Below are 15,509 nucleotides of genomic sequence, written 5' to 3'. Positions count from 1 at the left end.
GTGTTTTCTCTCTTGATTTTGGTATGAATTCATATCATATCGTGTTGTAGACTAACCTGTAGAGCCGGCAAAACGACTTTCCAGGCATTGCATATGAATTTCTTCCTTCTTGATCAGCCTCATTACCTCCACTTTAAAATGGAAATCTTATCTTGATAAGAGTTGTGTCAAATTTTCAGTGGAGCAGGAAAGAGGGTCAGATTAAACATCCATTACTGGCTAGTAATAATACTTATGATTATCTTTGTGCTGAGCCTTTATTTGCGTTTTGTTTCAAGATAATAATACGGAAAAGTAGCTTTATGTACGATGATATCATTTATTACACCAATTGGATAGGTGTCACTAAATTCAGGCAAACAGAAAAAAGTTCATAATACGGGCTTATTTCCTTGTCGAAAAAGGAAAAGCATAGCTTATTCAAAATTTGTAAATATAAGACGGGCCAATGACCACTAATCCTCTTCATCATCTGAATTGTTGAATCTCACATGAATCAGAAGAGAGAAACCACCAGAGAGAGCCTGATTGAAAAGAAATGCAGCGCATAGGAAGAGCTTTCTCGGAGAAGGTGAAAAACTTAAATCCTATTGAGCAGAAGCAAAGAAGTTTTAGTAAATCTGCTGAACTACTTGTAACACTACAACAAATAGTACTGTACGGAGACCGAAATCTGCCGAGCAGAAGTGCACATTCACAGGTTAACACTAAATTTAGCACTTGGACAAGAAACAATCTAACTGAAAGTAGAGTTTTTGGAAAGTACAGAGCTAGAGATTCACCACATTCTATGCTACGGGCGAGCTCTCTTGTTGCTGCATGAGGGACACTTGTACTGCTTGATATGCTCGGCCCTAGCAGGAGTAATCTTGACACACTTTCCGTGAAACCATTTCTCACATACGTCACAGCATATCCAGAATTCATCTGATGCATAGTTCTCTCCACAGGCACCACATAACGTCTCTCCATGCTCATCTTCTTCTTCCTCATCCAACCCCTCTTCATCATCCTTTGGTTGTGCCTTTGAATATTTTCCCTGAGTTTCAGGTGGCCGCTGTCACCAAAACAAGCACATTAGCATTGCTATTGAGGAGGTGCTGAAGAAGATTGACAATACTGTATTTCCGTGGAAATATTGCGGTTGGACTACATGACATCTAGACTGCCAGTCAACTACTCTAGACAAAACAGCCTAAAAATTGCCGCGCTGCGAGCATGACATGATAAGGGAAAATAAAGATCAATATGGGTAAGGAAGCAGTCAAGACCCAACGAATAATAGTCAAATTTTGATATTACTACTAAGTAGAAAATCATGTGAAAATAGACAAATGGAACATGTAGCAGCTGAAATAAAGTAGCAAACTTAGAACCCTTTGCCTACCGATTTAGAGTTTGACTTGGACTTGTTGCTACTATGATTTGAGACTGAAGATTTCTCTTTCTGTTGTTTCTTTGCAGCACCTGTAACAACTTCAAATACAGTGGGGAGATCATTGATCATATTGAATAGCCGCTTCCTGCATCAAGTGGCAAAAGTCATCACATAAGCACAACCTTTACCAAAGGTTTAAGCAAGCTACACAGAAAAGATGTCAATGTATCAGAAGAAAGAGCACAAGACAATATGCAACTGCATAGTCGGTTTCTATGAACATCACATCCAAACCAACTTCCCCACCACAACAAAAAAACATGATCATCCAAATTTAAGGTGGTCCCAATTTCCTCCAGTGACTGAAGGTTTGCATAAACTAACTTGCTATAACCATGCAGCCTCTATAACAAAGATCAAGGTACCTACATATTAATACAGACTAGGCAAGGATTGGCATCACTTCTACTGCTTTTTGTGTGAAAATATTCAACAATAACAATATGCTATAGCACCACTTAGAAAGAATAAATAGCACTAGACCTACCTGTCAGCTTTATCAAATCCAAATCGAGCACCAAAATAGAATGCAACAGCAAGCAGCCAGGCATCACTGTGGACAGCAACTAGAGATAGCCAGTCTTTTTCTTGCATCCCGTCCCTGGCAAAGTTGATGCCCAGGGCAGGCTCGGGGACTTCAGGAGGTACTTCTTCAGCTGGCAAATTGACCTCCCATTGCTCACTAGGAAACCCATACAAGCACAAATTTTCCTTATCTGTAGTGCAAAGCATGAATAATTCAATATTAGCTGAACAAGATGGCTTCCTAAAACACCAGTAATACACCAAAAAGTCAGAAGCGTCAAGATAAGACACCAAAAAGAAGTAATTGCAGCCCATGAATTCAATTTAAGGATTTGGATAAAAGCAAGAATTACCAATAGTTTACCCAGTACTGAGGTTTCATTGATGATAGTTTGCAATAACCAACATAATGCCTTGCCATTTCAAGGTACATTACAGTCGATAAGCTCAAAACCCCATTTGCAGACACATACAAGAAAACGAATTCTTTCTGAAGGAACTATTTATTGAAGAATTTTAATCATATAAGTTACAAAGCCACCCAGATAATGTAATGAACACACAAAACCAATATCCAGAAAATTACATGCATCTACTTAAAACTCACAATCTCAACTAAGCCCAATCAACCAAAGTATACAGAAAAACGCATTTCCGCTCAACGGGATTCATGCAAAACAGAGCCATTCCTCCATAAACACAAGCACGTAAACAAATTAACAGCAGTAAGAGACAACGGAAAACTGAAAAGAGCTAAAAGGAAAAGGGAATAACATAAAATATACAAAAACACAAAACACTTACCAGGATCACACTGCTGGAAAAATTCCTCGACATCTGCAAAACAACACCCCGCATCAAAAAAAGAAAAAGAAAGAAAGAAAACACCAAAAAAAAAGAAAAAAAACAAGTCCAAGAATTATCACACACGAAAAAAGCGTGAAAAAGGAACAAGAGCAACAAAAGCAGAAAACAAAACCTGTAGTAAGGGCCTTGATAAGCCCAGCTCTTCGACCCTTAAAATCCCTAAAAACTTCCTCAACAGTACGAGGATTATATCCAGCCTCCATTCTCGAGCACAAGGTTGCAGCAAGGAGAATGAAAAAGGGGAAATTCAGCAAAAGTGTGTGTCTGGAGGTTTAAGAGAATAACAATGGAGAATTAAAATTAGAAAGGAGAGAAAAGGGAAATGGAAATGGATGGGGCGGATTTGAATCTAATGAAGATGGAGGGGTTTAACTATATTTGAGAGTGAGGTCAGGTGTCCGACTCCCCATTTTCTGTTTTCCTTTTTCTTTTTTATTCAAGAATTTAGAATTGAATTTTGGATATTTACTAATTATTTATGTATTAGTTGAAGTAATCCTTTTTTTATTATAAATTGTAATTATTGAGATAAATTATATTGAAAATCCTGAAATTAAGCCAAAATACACCCAACACCTTTGTCTTTTGCAAAATTACAATTATATTTTTTAAAGATGTTAGGGTAATATTTTTCATGGTATTTGTGTAAATTTTACTTCTGAAAAGGAAATATAATTGTACTTACAGCTATAAATTTTCTTTTTCTTTTTTCGTTTCCAGTCCAAACATGGCTTGAGAGATTAAAGGGAAATCATTTAATTTTGATTTTTATTTCTAATCTTATTCATAAACACAAAATTAGAAAAAATAAATAAATAAACTAATTGGAAAAATTAGAAATAATAACTTTCTCCCTTCCCATGTGATTTTAATTATACAAAACAAGGTAAAGTACTTAAAATTCATTACCTTATAATCCAAGAAAAAATTACTACCATATTTTCCAAGGTTATTAAGCTCGCCTTACACGTTTACTCTCATACAACCAAACAAAACCAAGATTTTTACCAATAATAGCATTTGTCTATATTTTTTCCAACCTCATATTCAATATGATTGTTTTTGTACCATGATCATGCGTTCGTATATGTATCGTTAGATAGTCGTCTAACATGGTATTCTCACAATTCTTACATAGTTATTGCTTTTTATCTTCATATGTCCCTATATTATTTATTTATGCAACGACATCGTCACAATTATGTAAGATATTCTTGTGTTTCTTTCTAATGCTTAAACATCAATTGCATAAAAAAATTAAAACATCATTGTCAACGCAACAATGAGTTACTTAATCTAAGACATAGTATTAATGCTAACTAACACGTAATAATGTTCCACTGGACCTTAGTGCCATAGGTTCATGCACCCAACCTTAAAGAACCATGCACAGCAGAATAATGAAGCTATGAAATATAATCAGAAGAGAAGGCAGATAGTTAATGATCCAAAAGAAAACAGGAAAATAAGATAATACTTCAGATGATAAAACATATTCGAAATTATTGTCATCCATCAAAGCTATTGTGCACTGGAGAGAATGAGATGAGGGACATGGACATCTCATTGAGATTGCAGTGGCGCAAAACTCCGCAAGGGCTTGTTAAGATGCACTTGAAGATCCACGATGGCCACATTTTGCCGAAGAACTCAAACATCGGACGCCCAAACTAGCATACATACAGTCAAACCAAATGGGAATTGGGGGCGGGGGGTTGATGGAGATGGGGTATTTTATTTACAAACCAAAAATAAACTTAATTGATAATTGGAATAATTCAATATCTTAAGCCAAAATAAAAAAATATCCAAAGAAAAAAAAGTAAACTTAGTACTCCATGTTAGAACATCAAGAGACTCCAGAATATGGTTAATGTACCGACTTATATATTTATGTTACCACATCCTTAAAGAAAAAATCCGGTTCGCGCAGAAGGTCTCAAAGCTTTTGCATTTCTTCATCAGCTGCTGAGCTTCATCCTAAAATCATTTCCATGTGGTCTTCTGTCAGAAATATTTTAATTTTCCACGATCAGAGAACCATCATTGCAATTTGCCATAATTGGTCAAAATTCCCTTCCCTTGTATGGCATTTCCTGCACAAATATATCAAGGAACAAAGAATAAAGTCAGAAAGCTATTAACCTGGTTGACCAATTGAGAAAGCAAATCAAGTAGAAAGGGATGTATCAGGAACTCTCTTTCAGAACATCAAAACTTGAAGGAGGTCTCATGGTATGTGAAGTGGTCGAATTCATTGTTAGAATTACTTATAAGCTCGTGAAGGCTGAAGCTATTAAAAAACAGTAAGGAGGTCAGGCCATTTTCTACCACCTAGATTTCCTTTTATCATCTATAGGTACTTAGAAGCAAGTCATATAAGCAGCAGACAGGATATAGATAGCAACAAAATTGAGGATTTCTTGATAGCGGGAGCTTCTTAGGGAGGACCATTATGGAATCATCATGTAGCAATTGATACTAATTCAGTCTGCCATATTTTGTTTTACCCTCTCTTGTTTACTTGTTAACGTCCTTCTCATATTTTCTATTACAGAGGCATGCTAACAACATAATCAACCTCTCTACCACCATTTTCCCAATCTTTTTTCTGTTTTCTCCTTTAGATCCTCTTCCCTTTATTTACCTAGAGCATCTCAGTATGGTCAATCGACACTGACATGCAGGCACAACAGTCTACAAGTGCTTACTTCTGAGCTGGCATGCATGCAGGCACAACAGTATCAGTATGGTCAATCGACACTGGCATGCATGCAGGCACAACAATCTACTTTTGAGCTTAGAAGCCAAATAGAGGCAAAGGACTCCAGGTGATTTTTCCATAATGATGCAACAACGATCCAGTTAATACTAGGAGCAATACTGTACTGAGAATAGAAGTATAGAACAGCAGAAGAACATAAGATGTAATTATCTTACCGCAGGATATGCTGGCATGTATAGAACTGGCCTAGGCTGTCCCATCATCACCTGCTGCCCATACTGCATTGGTATCCAGTTAAACACCCGTAGTACAACAAAAAACAGGCAGAATATTATGGGTAGAGCTAGATTCCAGAACACAACAAACCTGCGGCCCATTTGGATGATAATATGGTTGTGGCATTGGTGCAGCCTGTGGATTGAATATAACAGGCTGCTGCGCAGCAAAGGAAGGTCCAATCTGTAAAGTAAATTATTAGGCATCAAAAAACTAAAGCCAGTTTGGGAATAGTAAATGCAACAAATAATCACTTTAGTAATATTTATAAGGATGTGACGGATTTATGAACCCCTAGTTCTCACTATAGTTACCAGCTATAAGGGTTTGATAATAACTTTTTCCTGCAAAGAGGGAACAGGCAATGTTTTTAAGAACGAAAGTAGAATCTATAAATACTACATGTATTATATAGCACCTTTTGGTTTCTATAAATGCAAGGAATTAAAAATCGTATTATTCACAGCTAACAAAGGCCACACTTCTGCACCATAAGAAAAATGAAAACCAGACAGCAACAGAGAACTTCACACTCACCCCAATTCCAACTGGCATTCCAGGCATCTGCGGAACAGATGCCATATTAGCTGGATAATAGAAGGGACTATCAGCAACTGGGGAAGCAGGCCTCAAAGGTGTCTGAGATGGGATGAAACTCTTGGCATTTGGGTTTAATCTAAATTCCTGCCAGACAAATCAAGTACAGCAAGAACAGATTAGCATAATATGCTATAGGCAGGTGGCAGAAATATGACACAATAATGAAAACAATCCATAAATTCATCATTCATGCACATTAATTTGATTGATTTATAGGACGCAGTGTGCATATCTGCCACAGTCGCTAATACAAAGAAACTTTGGGTGTCTATCATCCCACCTTAGCATGAGGATTCAGAGTTGACTTCTCTGAGGACAATGAACTGACAGATGAACTCGATGATAATCCTCGGCCAGCAGAAGTTGAAGTTGCACCTCCACGATCAGAAGTAGATGAAGCAGAACTACCGGGTCGTGCAACAGAACTTGCTGTCCCTTGAGTTTTGGGAGGTATTGCAACCTCTGACAGCTCACTAGAGGCGCTTGCCTTTTCAGTACCTTTTAGTGATGCCTGTGATGGATCAAATGCTGTAGCATTTGCAGACAATGCAATCTTATCAGAGGTTTCTTTCTTTAATTTCAGCGGTGAATCTGAATCTGTGAACAGAATAATATTAATGTTAAACTAAATGTATACTAAGATGAATAAAGTGGCACAAGGAAGATAGATTCTATAGAACTCACAAATGCCAAAGATAAAGAATAATGATGGCAGAACAGGCCCACCACATTGAGCCAAGCAAAGATTCAGAACACATTCCGATAAATTTTAGGGATACTTACATTACACCCCTGACCTATAAGCTATGGTCTATTTACACAAACTATCGTGCTTTTTGCATAGTTGCAAAAACCACCCCTATCATATCAGTCAGGGGTAGTTTGTTTAATGATGTTGACGTTTTTGGGCATGTATGCGTAATTTTCCAATAGGCAAGGGTGGTTTGTGTAAATAATGTTGACATTTCCGGTGGGTGTATGTGTAATTATCCAAAAGGCAGGTTGTGTAAATAGACCAGGGGGTCTAAATGTAATTATCCCTAAATTTTAAAGAACTCAGGATTCCTGCAAGTCAGTTGCATAAGAACAAGATCTCAACAGGTTAAGGAGTTGTGTTTATTTTATTGCTTGTACACAATCCAATCAAAGGAAATTCATTCTATATTTTATGCAAGCACCACTGCAGAAGAGGGGGATGCCAATATTAAGACAAGTTTTAGCTATACAGAATGAAAAAATTGTCAATAGGCATGGCAAAAATTTTTAAGACAAGGAACCTTACAAACATAAGTTATCTTAACATTTCCAAAGGAAGGCAACAGCCGAGGTCCATCAAGCAACTCTCAGCAAAAGCTCACTAAAGGGCACACAAAATTAAGCAGTCTTCCCCATTCCAAAACTCTGGCAAACCTCCTCCCAGAGAAAAACGAACACAGTACCCTTCTTTATCAGCCCCCTCACCCCAATTAGAAAAGAAAACTAGCTGAATAGTCACCTCCGAGATATTACTTCGATAAATCAAAAACTACAATCAGGAACAATTTTAGACAGCAGTAATAGGAAAAGTCGCTCACCCTCAGCTTTTGATGCTCGACTTTGATCAAGCACCTGTAGGGAAAAGGAAATGTGTGAGGAAGTACTCACCACTTTTTAACACTGAAACAGAAACCCAGCTTCAGAGAAGTCAACAAACACTAACCAGTTGCTTATCTTTATCCTCCTTAGCGCAACTACTTTCAGCATGACCAATAAGTTGGTTACCCTGAACCCTGAATGAAAATAACACCCCTTAGCCATTAGTGGAATTTCTTCAAGACAAGATGTGGTAATTAAACTTAAGGAAAATCAAAATATCATCCAACAATTCATGTTCTCACTCAAGATAACATGGGCCTTCGTGTTAATTTATGCATTACGTTGAACTAAACAGACCTGGTTGCATCAATCACAGCGAAATCTTTAGAAAGCCCTTCAGCTAACAACTCTTGACCTTGATCCTCGGAACCTGAATGATACACATCCCTGCTCATAGCAGTCATAGATTGCATTTCTTCCTGCAGCAAGAAAAGCAAATATCAATGAAAACATAAGGCTAATGGTATCCAAAAAAGGACAGTAAAAAAATTAGTCCATTTAAATGAACCCTCACAACAGAAGAAATGCAAATAAAAGAATAGAGAAAATTTATAGAAAATAGAGAAAGCCTCACTGTTTCTGCAACAGTGCAGTCTATAGTTTCAACGGAAGAGAAGCAGGAGAAAAGTGTGGGATAAAAGATGGAGGAAAATGAGGAAAGAAAATACTTTAGAGAATTTCAGCCAAACATGCATGTTAAACCCGCTATTCCTTCCCCCCCACCCCACCCAAAAGAAAATAAAAATTGAGGGATTAGTCACAGGTTGTCGCTCTTCTTTTGTCCAATGGACTATTCAACTTGAATTGTACTCCTTTTTGAACAATCTAATGCATTCATTAGAAAAGATCGGGGAAGTAAATTAAAAAACAGTACGCCCCCAATCTTGGTACGAGAATGAAGAAAAGCTATTTCCTGTAGGATAAGTACCAGTGAGGAAGATCTTGACGACACACGAGTGCCATCACTAGCTTTCCCACTATGCATGTCCATCAGAGGTTTGCCAATAACAGAACTGGAGATGCCTCCAAATGTTTCATCATTTCGTGCATCCAACAGTATGTCCTCAATCTCATCATATCCACTGTCATCAACTCCCCGGTAAACGGACGAAAATCGTGTTTCTTCATCAATTTCAAGATTTCCATCTAGCTGAATACCTCTCTCCTACGGAAACAATATGATGGGGTGAAGGAAAGCAGAAAGCAGAAACTAAAAGGTTAAGAGAAAACAAATAAATAGTTAGTCAAGTCCTAACCTCTGCTAGATGAAGATCATGGGTTTCTTCACCCTCAATCTCTCTTGCTAGCCGTGAAGCTTCTCTTTCCAATTCTCGCATCTGAGGGCCTCTCTCAAGCTTTGTTGTGTAAAGTTCCTCATTGAAGGTGCTCTTGACTCCAAATAAAGTTGCATTTGCTTCAAACTGATCCCAGCCTCTGATATGGCAATAAGAAGCATTGCATCAGTCAAAACATCAGAAGCAGCACATAAAAGTAGATTTTCAGAACCACCTCTTGGAACTTTGCCATGAAAGAAATGATGCTTCAACAGATAAACAGCAAAATAATAACTTAATCCATGTCTAAAAGGACATCATACTGACCTAAACTTGGTTACTTTAAAATTGCAAATAAAGGCAGTAAAAAGAAATGCAATTTATAAGAGCTCAGCCAAAGAGAAATTTCAGGTGTTGTCTAACTGGTCATGTATCTAAGAAACGTTATCTAAATTTTAGAAAAGAAATGTGATTCCAAACCTATTCCAAGGGCCATCAAAGATATTCTCCAGTTCGGGACAGGCAGGATCATTTTCATCAGGGACCCAACGCTCCAATTCTCTCCCCACCTCCACATGCCGAGACTGTGATATGCAGGAATCAGTCAAAAGCTCTTGCTGCTTTTCATGCTGAAGCTCGTTTGTTAGGCCGTCCTTTGTTACAGGCAGACCCTATTCCAGTGCAACCAAAAAAGGTGGTTCACTTCATAACTTCCAGTAACAGATATATATCATTTAATCAGAATTAAGAAACTGCTGCTTGACAAGCCCTAACAAAATACTGCTACAAAACCATCTACCAACAGGATTATGCATTATTGTTGATTTAGCAGTGGAAACCTGTAATGGAAACCTGGAATCAGTAATACAAGTTTACAAACAGGACAGGAGACACAATAGAACCTTTGCTATCACTTGTACAAGATCCTTAGCTGGTATGATCAGAGTCCGAGCAGGAGGCTTGCTTGGGAAATCTGAAATATTTTTCTGCCCTCGAGAGCGATCTTTAATTAAATTAGCCATTTTAAGAACAATTCCTGCACCATAAGAACATATTTGTCAAAGAAATTGCAATCTTATTCTCCATGCATAGTTCAAAATTAGGCTTCATTAAGCAAGTTTTCTTATCATTAAACTAGTGGAACTATATTTTCACATACCAAAATCCTCTGCATTTGTCGCATGAAATATTCCAGAGAATATAGATCCATCCAGCACTTGGACTTCCACTTGGTGTCCAACGAGGCATGTAGTTAAATATATTAGTCGATCCCGTGATGGTGATTCAAGTCCCCCTCCTTTACCTATAATTACTTGAATTAGAATAAAGGAAGTTATTAGATTTACAGATGGAATAGAGGAAGAACTCTTACCAAAACTAGTCCTGCTAGAATTTGTTGTTCCAGTCTTAAATTTATTATCAAACCTAGTTGCAGCGTCTCTCTCAACTTTACGGCGGCCATATCCATTAGAAGAAGATCTAGGCTGCACAACTTGCTGCATATTCATCTTGAAAGGATGAGTTCAAGTCTATGCAGATTACCTAGGCCCTGGTTCAGAAAATGACTAGAAATGTGACAAACGGTTTCACAATAAATCTTTGACAAGGAATAGCGTAAAGATCAATTACAAAGAGAATAATGTAAAACTGAATGCCTGGTGTCAGCCCACATTCAGTACAAGAAAACTTATCATGTTAATACAAAAGATAACAATATGATTTCAGCAGTTGTCCAGCCATAAAATCAGATGCCTGAGAACAAATAGAATCTACTGTCTCTATCCTCGCATGCTTTAGTTTTTGGGAAGGTAGACTTAGATGATGGTATTTGGTATCTTTACGATGTTGATAACCCATGGTAAAGTTGTAAGTAAATCAACAATTTACTGCACCAAGCAACAAAACCTGCGTATTTACTTTTGGGCTTGGAGATTTTCAAAAGGCCCAAAACTCAATCAACTCTAGCCATGAAAAACAGGGATGATATATTGCAGCATATCTATAAAATTGTCCAAAGGTTATACCTACAACCCAAAATATCAGTGAGCAACTTCACTATAAAACTCACACAATTATGTTAAGACCAGCCAATATAGTATAACGTCAGAAGCAAATCCCAAGTGCTTCCTCACGCAACCTAGTAGCTGCCGATGATGATCTCAAGATGTAAAGGTGCAAGGTAATATTACGTTCACCCTCTAGCAGGAGTAACCACATGTTGCTAGAACTTATATTTCTCCGGCTGGATCAACCTTATCAATGTATACATTTGTTTAGACCATACTTTAGGGCTATGCTTCTACATAATAACCTGTGCATTAATGAAAATGGCCCATATTTGTCTAGGGATCCATCACCTGTTTCGGGAGTTACAAGTGTGGGGAACATGATAATCCAGCATCTTGTTTCAGTTAGCACTAACCAAAAATAGCAGAAGTAATTCCTAGGACCAAAATTGTGCTCAGAATTCAGAAAACTGCCAAAGCCCAACGCCATAAAGAACACATGAATCACGTACTTTAAATCTCATAAGCTTACCATTTCTTGTAGTGACCACCTAAAAGCCAAACAAAGTTTTTTCTGTCAAATGATAACAAGTAACTGTTCCTAGCTAATAATCCATCATACTGGGCAATCCTAAATACACACAAGAATGACAAACATATAAAGTAGACTGTCTTTGATACAAGTCTTAGCAAACATTAGATCCCTCAAAAAGCTGGCATAGGATTGCATTTATATGAACATGCAATTCTATGGAAATGTCCGTATGTGATTTGGCACTGAAAACTCTCCAGAATTGAATCCAATCATATTCATCAATTAAATATAGGAGTTGAACTATTCAATCAGGCTGAAAAGTATCAGAACACTGTACAAAAAGAAGCATCAGGGCCACCTGCATCAACTGTTTAATGTCCAATAACTACCCATACTGCTGCACTTAGACCAATATCCTTGCTACTTCAAGTCAATAAAAATATCTACAAGTAATTATTAACACCAACCAAATCAGGAAAGTAGAATGAACAATTTCCAGGGCACGCTGAAGCCCAACCATCTGTATAAGCAAAAAAGAGAAAAATCAAAAGAACAGACAAACTATAGAGGATTGCGCATAGCCCAAACACATATGAATGTCTTACACCCAATTTCATTTTTTTTGTATTCGATTATTGTATTTGTCCACGAGTGACCAATAGTAAAAAGGAAAAAAGAACCCTAGAAATCCTCCCCGAAAACCCTATGATCTAACCATTAAATCAATACAAAAAAAACCTATAAATTGCATGCAGGAATGTGGAAAGATACTCACGAGGGAAATAGGGGGAGCGAGAGAGGGGTCGATCCGGGAGAAGGGTTGAATCAGAGAGGAAACGGTGTCGTTCCGTGGTTTTTGGGGTTACCGCCACACGAAAGCCGGACCCGAATCAGGAAAGAGCAAATGAAATTATGATCGGCGCTAATATGTGTGCTGCGTTTTATTCCGGACGTCACGACTCCGAATACCCGACCCGTTTATATTTGAGTTTGTCAAGGGAAAGTGATTTTGGAATACAACATGAGGTGGAAATAATTATTCATTTTTTAACCCTTAAATTAGATATTTTGTTTTAATTTAGATCTTTAAATTTTTTAAATGCATCAATCTAAAATTAATTTTTTTTTTTATACTTGGCATTGAGCATAATTTTCCTCATCAAATTCACTTATCCAAAAAATAAATAAAATTCCGTCTCTTATTTTAAACATTTATAGAGTTAATTACATTTAAACCCTCTCTAAAAATAAAATATTACACTTTTTTTCAAAAAAAAATAAAAGTACGCTTACAACCCCTTCGAAAATTCATTATTTACACCTGAACACCTTTTGTCAGGATCTTTATGAAAAATGCTAACTTTAGTAAAAAAAAATTACATAAATTTTAATGTTACCCTACATTTTAACTTTTTTATTAACCATTTTGTACTTATAAGGAAAAAATATAATAATGTTAAACTTACTCCATATATATTATATTCACCCATTATAAGTACGAAAAGATTAAATGAGGTGCAAAATTAAAAATTTATATTTTTTTCTGCTTACTTTAGCATTTTCCATTCAAACCTTACGGAAAGAGGATTAAGTATAAACCGAAACTCTTAGGAGAGAGTGTAAGTGTAATTTCATATTTTTATTTAGAAAAAATATAATTTCGTATTTTTAGACCAAACAGTGAGATGGGGGGACATTTGTTAAAAAATCCAAAATTCAAAAATATTTATCTATATTTTTTGTTATTAATTTATTACACTCAATCATTGTCCGAAAGAAAAAAAAAGAAATAGACTTGAGACATGGAAAATATATTTCTCAATGGTTGGAATGTTTCATATTATGTAGCAATTAATTCAAAAAGCTACATAAGTTTTCAAAAGAAATGTTTCAGTCACGTCTCTTTAATTTTGCTAGAAATTCAAATTTTCAATTAATATAACTTAATTTCAAATTAAATAAATAAAATTACTTATTTGAAGCACCTGCCAAATATATAAATGTATTTATTTATTTATTTATTGTCCAAACTTAAGAAAATATATCTCATTATGAATTAATTTAAATTTATTTATTCTTTCAATATAAAAGACAAGATATATTCATATTTTTATATTTGACTTCTAGTGTCGAAATTAATGTATAAGTCTTAATATCCATCTTTAGCTATTAAAAAGAAAACCAAAAAGTTATGTTAAAATCAAGTTATTAAAGAGGGATTGATAACTTCATGATTAATATTGGGATATCTTATAAGATGATAATTTAATATTTTATTTACTTTGTACGAATAATTGAATGATTATTGTGTGATAATTTTATATTATATTTATTTCTGTAGTAATAGAGATAAAATATGTAATTGACAAAATTACCAGATAATAGGACAAAAATATGAGTATCACATAATCTCATCACAAAATATAAATCATGTAAAAATATTTAAACTTTTTTATATATACATCTTATATTTATATCATTTTTCCCTTCACCACCATATTCATTTTCATAGAAAAAATATTTATTAATATATAATACTGTAACATATATATCTAATAACAATATTAATATATAATATATACAATATAATAATCAAATATATGTTTAATAACAAAATTGATAATAATATACAATATATTTTTCATTATTTATTTATTATTTTACTTCTGCCCTACATCTTCATCAGCCGCCGCCCCTCCTCACCTGATTCCACTACCACCATCCCCCCCCCCCCAACACCACTTTTCCTCCCCACCTGATTCTGTTGGATTTTTTATGGCCCATTGATCTATTAAGCAAAAGCCCACAATGTCGGCCCACTAGGCATGACCCACAATCCGACCCTAACCCGATAACCCCACCCAACTTCCCATATATATATATATATATATATATATATATTGTATGTCCCTAACCCTAATCATTTAGTTGTTTCTCCCTCATATCTCTTGCGCCGCTGAAATGACTTTCTCTCCTCTCTCTCTGTATCTAAAATCCTCCATGGATTTCCTTGTCTCTACTTCCTTCTTCTACCGTCTTTTGGAAGGAAACTTTCCAAAGCCAATCCAATGGCTTTTAGGAAAGCTCCCTCACCTTCCATACATTGGCTCTTCTTGACCCTTATATATACCTTCGTATCTTTTCAATTTAAGAACACAACATCTATATTCACTTCCAAAAGCTTTTGAATAAACGCTATTACTAGGTCTCTGTAGCCAAAGGAAATCGAAATCTTTGTGACATTATTACTAGGTCTCTGTGACTGAAGGAAACGAGGTCGTTGTGATATGTTGAGTCGATTGATAGTGGGGTAACCGTGGGCTTGATCTTGTGTAGTTTAAAGTCTCTGTGACGATCTATAGGCATTTGTTGGCCGCTTTGGATCTGGTTCTATCTGAACCTACTGCTTCATTTCTTAAATATAATCTGTTTATATTTTCTGCATTTATATTCGGAGTTTTGTACTCCATATTATTGTAATAGTTGATTAGGATCTTGAGGTTGTCACTCTACAGATTCAACCGCCAGCATCTGCGCATGCTACCACGACTTCCTTCCCCACCCAAGGCAATGAAAAAAGAAAAGTCAAGAAGAAGAAAGTGGGTTATAGCTTGAAGCCATTTGTGGA

General features: G+C 36.0%; 2 protein-coding genes across 5 annotated transcripts; both read right to left on the bottom strand.

Annotated features, from left to right (window-relative positions):
• Positions 1-285: 285 nt before the first annotated feature.
• On the bottom strand, positions 286-3,196 carry LOC105163269 (PHD finger protein ALFIN-LIKE 4). Of its 2 annotated transcripts, XM_011081568.3 has the most exons (6): positions 2,943-3,196; positions 2,768-2,800; positions 1,926-2,154; positions 1,388-1,523; positions 783-1,057; positions 286-587 (listed from the first exon to the last, which is right to left on the bottom strand). In XM_011081568.3, exons 1-5 carry the CDS (start codon positions 3,031-3,033, stop codon positions 794-796), a joined length of 753 nt encoding a protein of 250 aa, XP_011079870.1. In that variant the 5' UTR covers positions 3,034-3,196; the 3' UTR covers positions 286-587; positions 783-793. The 2 variants fall into 2 exon arrangements, with proteins under 2 accessions (XP_011079870.1, XP_011079863.1); XM_011081561.2 differs by lacking the exon at positions 286-587 and having other exon boundaries at positions 591-1,057; positions 2,943-3,195.
• A 1,366-nt stretch (positions 3,197-4,562) lies between these two features.
• On the bottom strand, positions 4,563-12,815 carry LOC105163286 (polyadenylate-binding protein-interacting protein 4). Of its 3 annotated transcripts, XM_088881952.1 has the most exons (16): positions 12,657-12,801; positions 12,349-12,401; positions 10,713-10,889; positions 10,500-10,643; positions 10,243-10,376; positions 9,821-10,011; positions 9,323-9,500; positions 8,995-9,231; positions 8,364-8,485; positions 8,131-8,200; positions 8,006-8,039; positions 6,712-7,028; positions 6,369-6,515; positions 5,922-6,014; positions 5,771-5,833; positions 4,563-4,926 (listed from the first exon to the last, which is right to left on the bottom strand). In XM_088881952.1, the coding sequence occupies exons 3-16, from the start codon at positions 10,846-10,848 to the stop codon at positions 4,897-4,899; spliced, it is 1,896 nt and encodes a 631-aa protein (XP_088738078.1). In that variant the 5' UTR covers positions 10,849-10,889; positions 12,349-12,401; positions 12,657-12,801; the 3' UTR covers positions 4,563-4,896. The 3 variants fall into 3 exon arrangements, with proteins under 3 accessions (XP_088738078.1, XP_088738075.1, XP_088738079.1); XM_088881949.1 differs by lacking the exon at positions 12,349-12,401 and having other exon boundaries at positions 12,657-12,815; XM_088881953.1 differs by lacking the exon at positions 12,349-12,401 and having other exon boundaries at positions 6,712-6,959; positions 12,657-12,815.
• Between the last annotated feature and the right edge of the window lie 2,694 nt (positions 12,816-15,509).

The sequence above is a fragment of the Sesamum indicum genome, linkage group LG1 (genome assembly GCF_026168435.1).
Source record: "Sesamum indicum cultivar Baizhima isolate 11 linkage group LG1, ASM2616843v1, whole genome shotgun sequence".
In the NCBI taxonomy this organism is placed as follows: Eukaryota; Viridiplantae; Streptophyta; class Magnoliopsida; order Lamiales; family Pedaliaceae; genus Sesamum; species Sesamum indicum.
This window is presented reverse-complemented; position numbering and strand designations above follow the sequence as displayed.

Excerpts from the sequence above, each read along its gene's own strand:
- LOC105163269 (XM_011081568.3), bottom strand. The coding sequence starts at position 3,033 with ATGGAGGCTGGATATAATCCTCGTACTGTTGAGGAAGTTTTTAGGGAT. Across the intron at positions 1,524-1,925 it reads GGATTTGATAAAGCTGACAG|GAAGCGGCTATTCAATATGA; the intron begins GTAGGTCTAGTG and ends CACTTGATGCAG. Across the intron at positions 1,058-1,387 it reads CCAAGTCAAACTCTAAATCG|CGGCCACCTGAAACTCAGGG; the intron begins GTAGGCAAAGGG and ends TTTTGGTGACAG.
- LOC105163286 (XM_088881949.1), bottom strand. The coding sequence starts at position 10,848 with ATGAATATGCAGCAAGTTGTGCAGCCTAGATCTTCTTCTAATGGATAT. Across the intron at positions 9,232-9,322 it reads ATGATCTTCATCTAGCAGAG|GAGAGAGGTATTCAGCTAGA; the intron begins GTTAGGACTTGA and ends TTGTTTCCGTAG. Across the intron at positions 6,015-6,368 it reads GAATGCCAGTTGGAATTGGG|ATTGGACCTTCCTTTGCTGC; the intron begins GTGAGTGTGAAG and ends TTTACTTTACAG.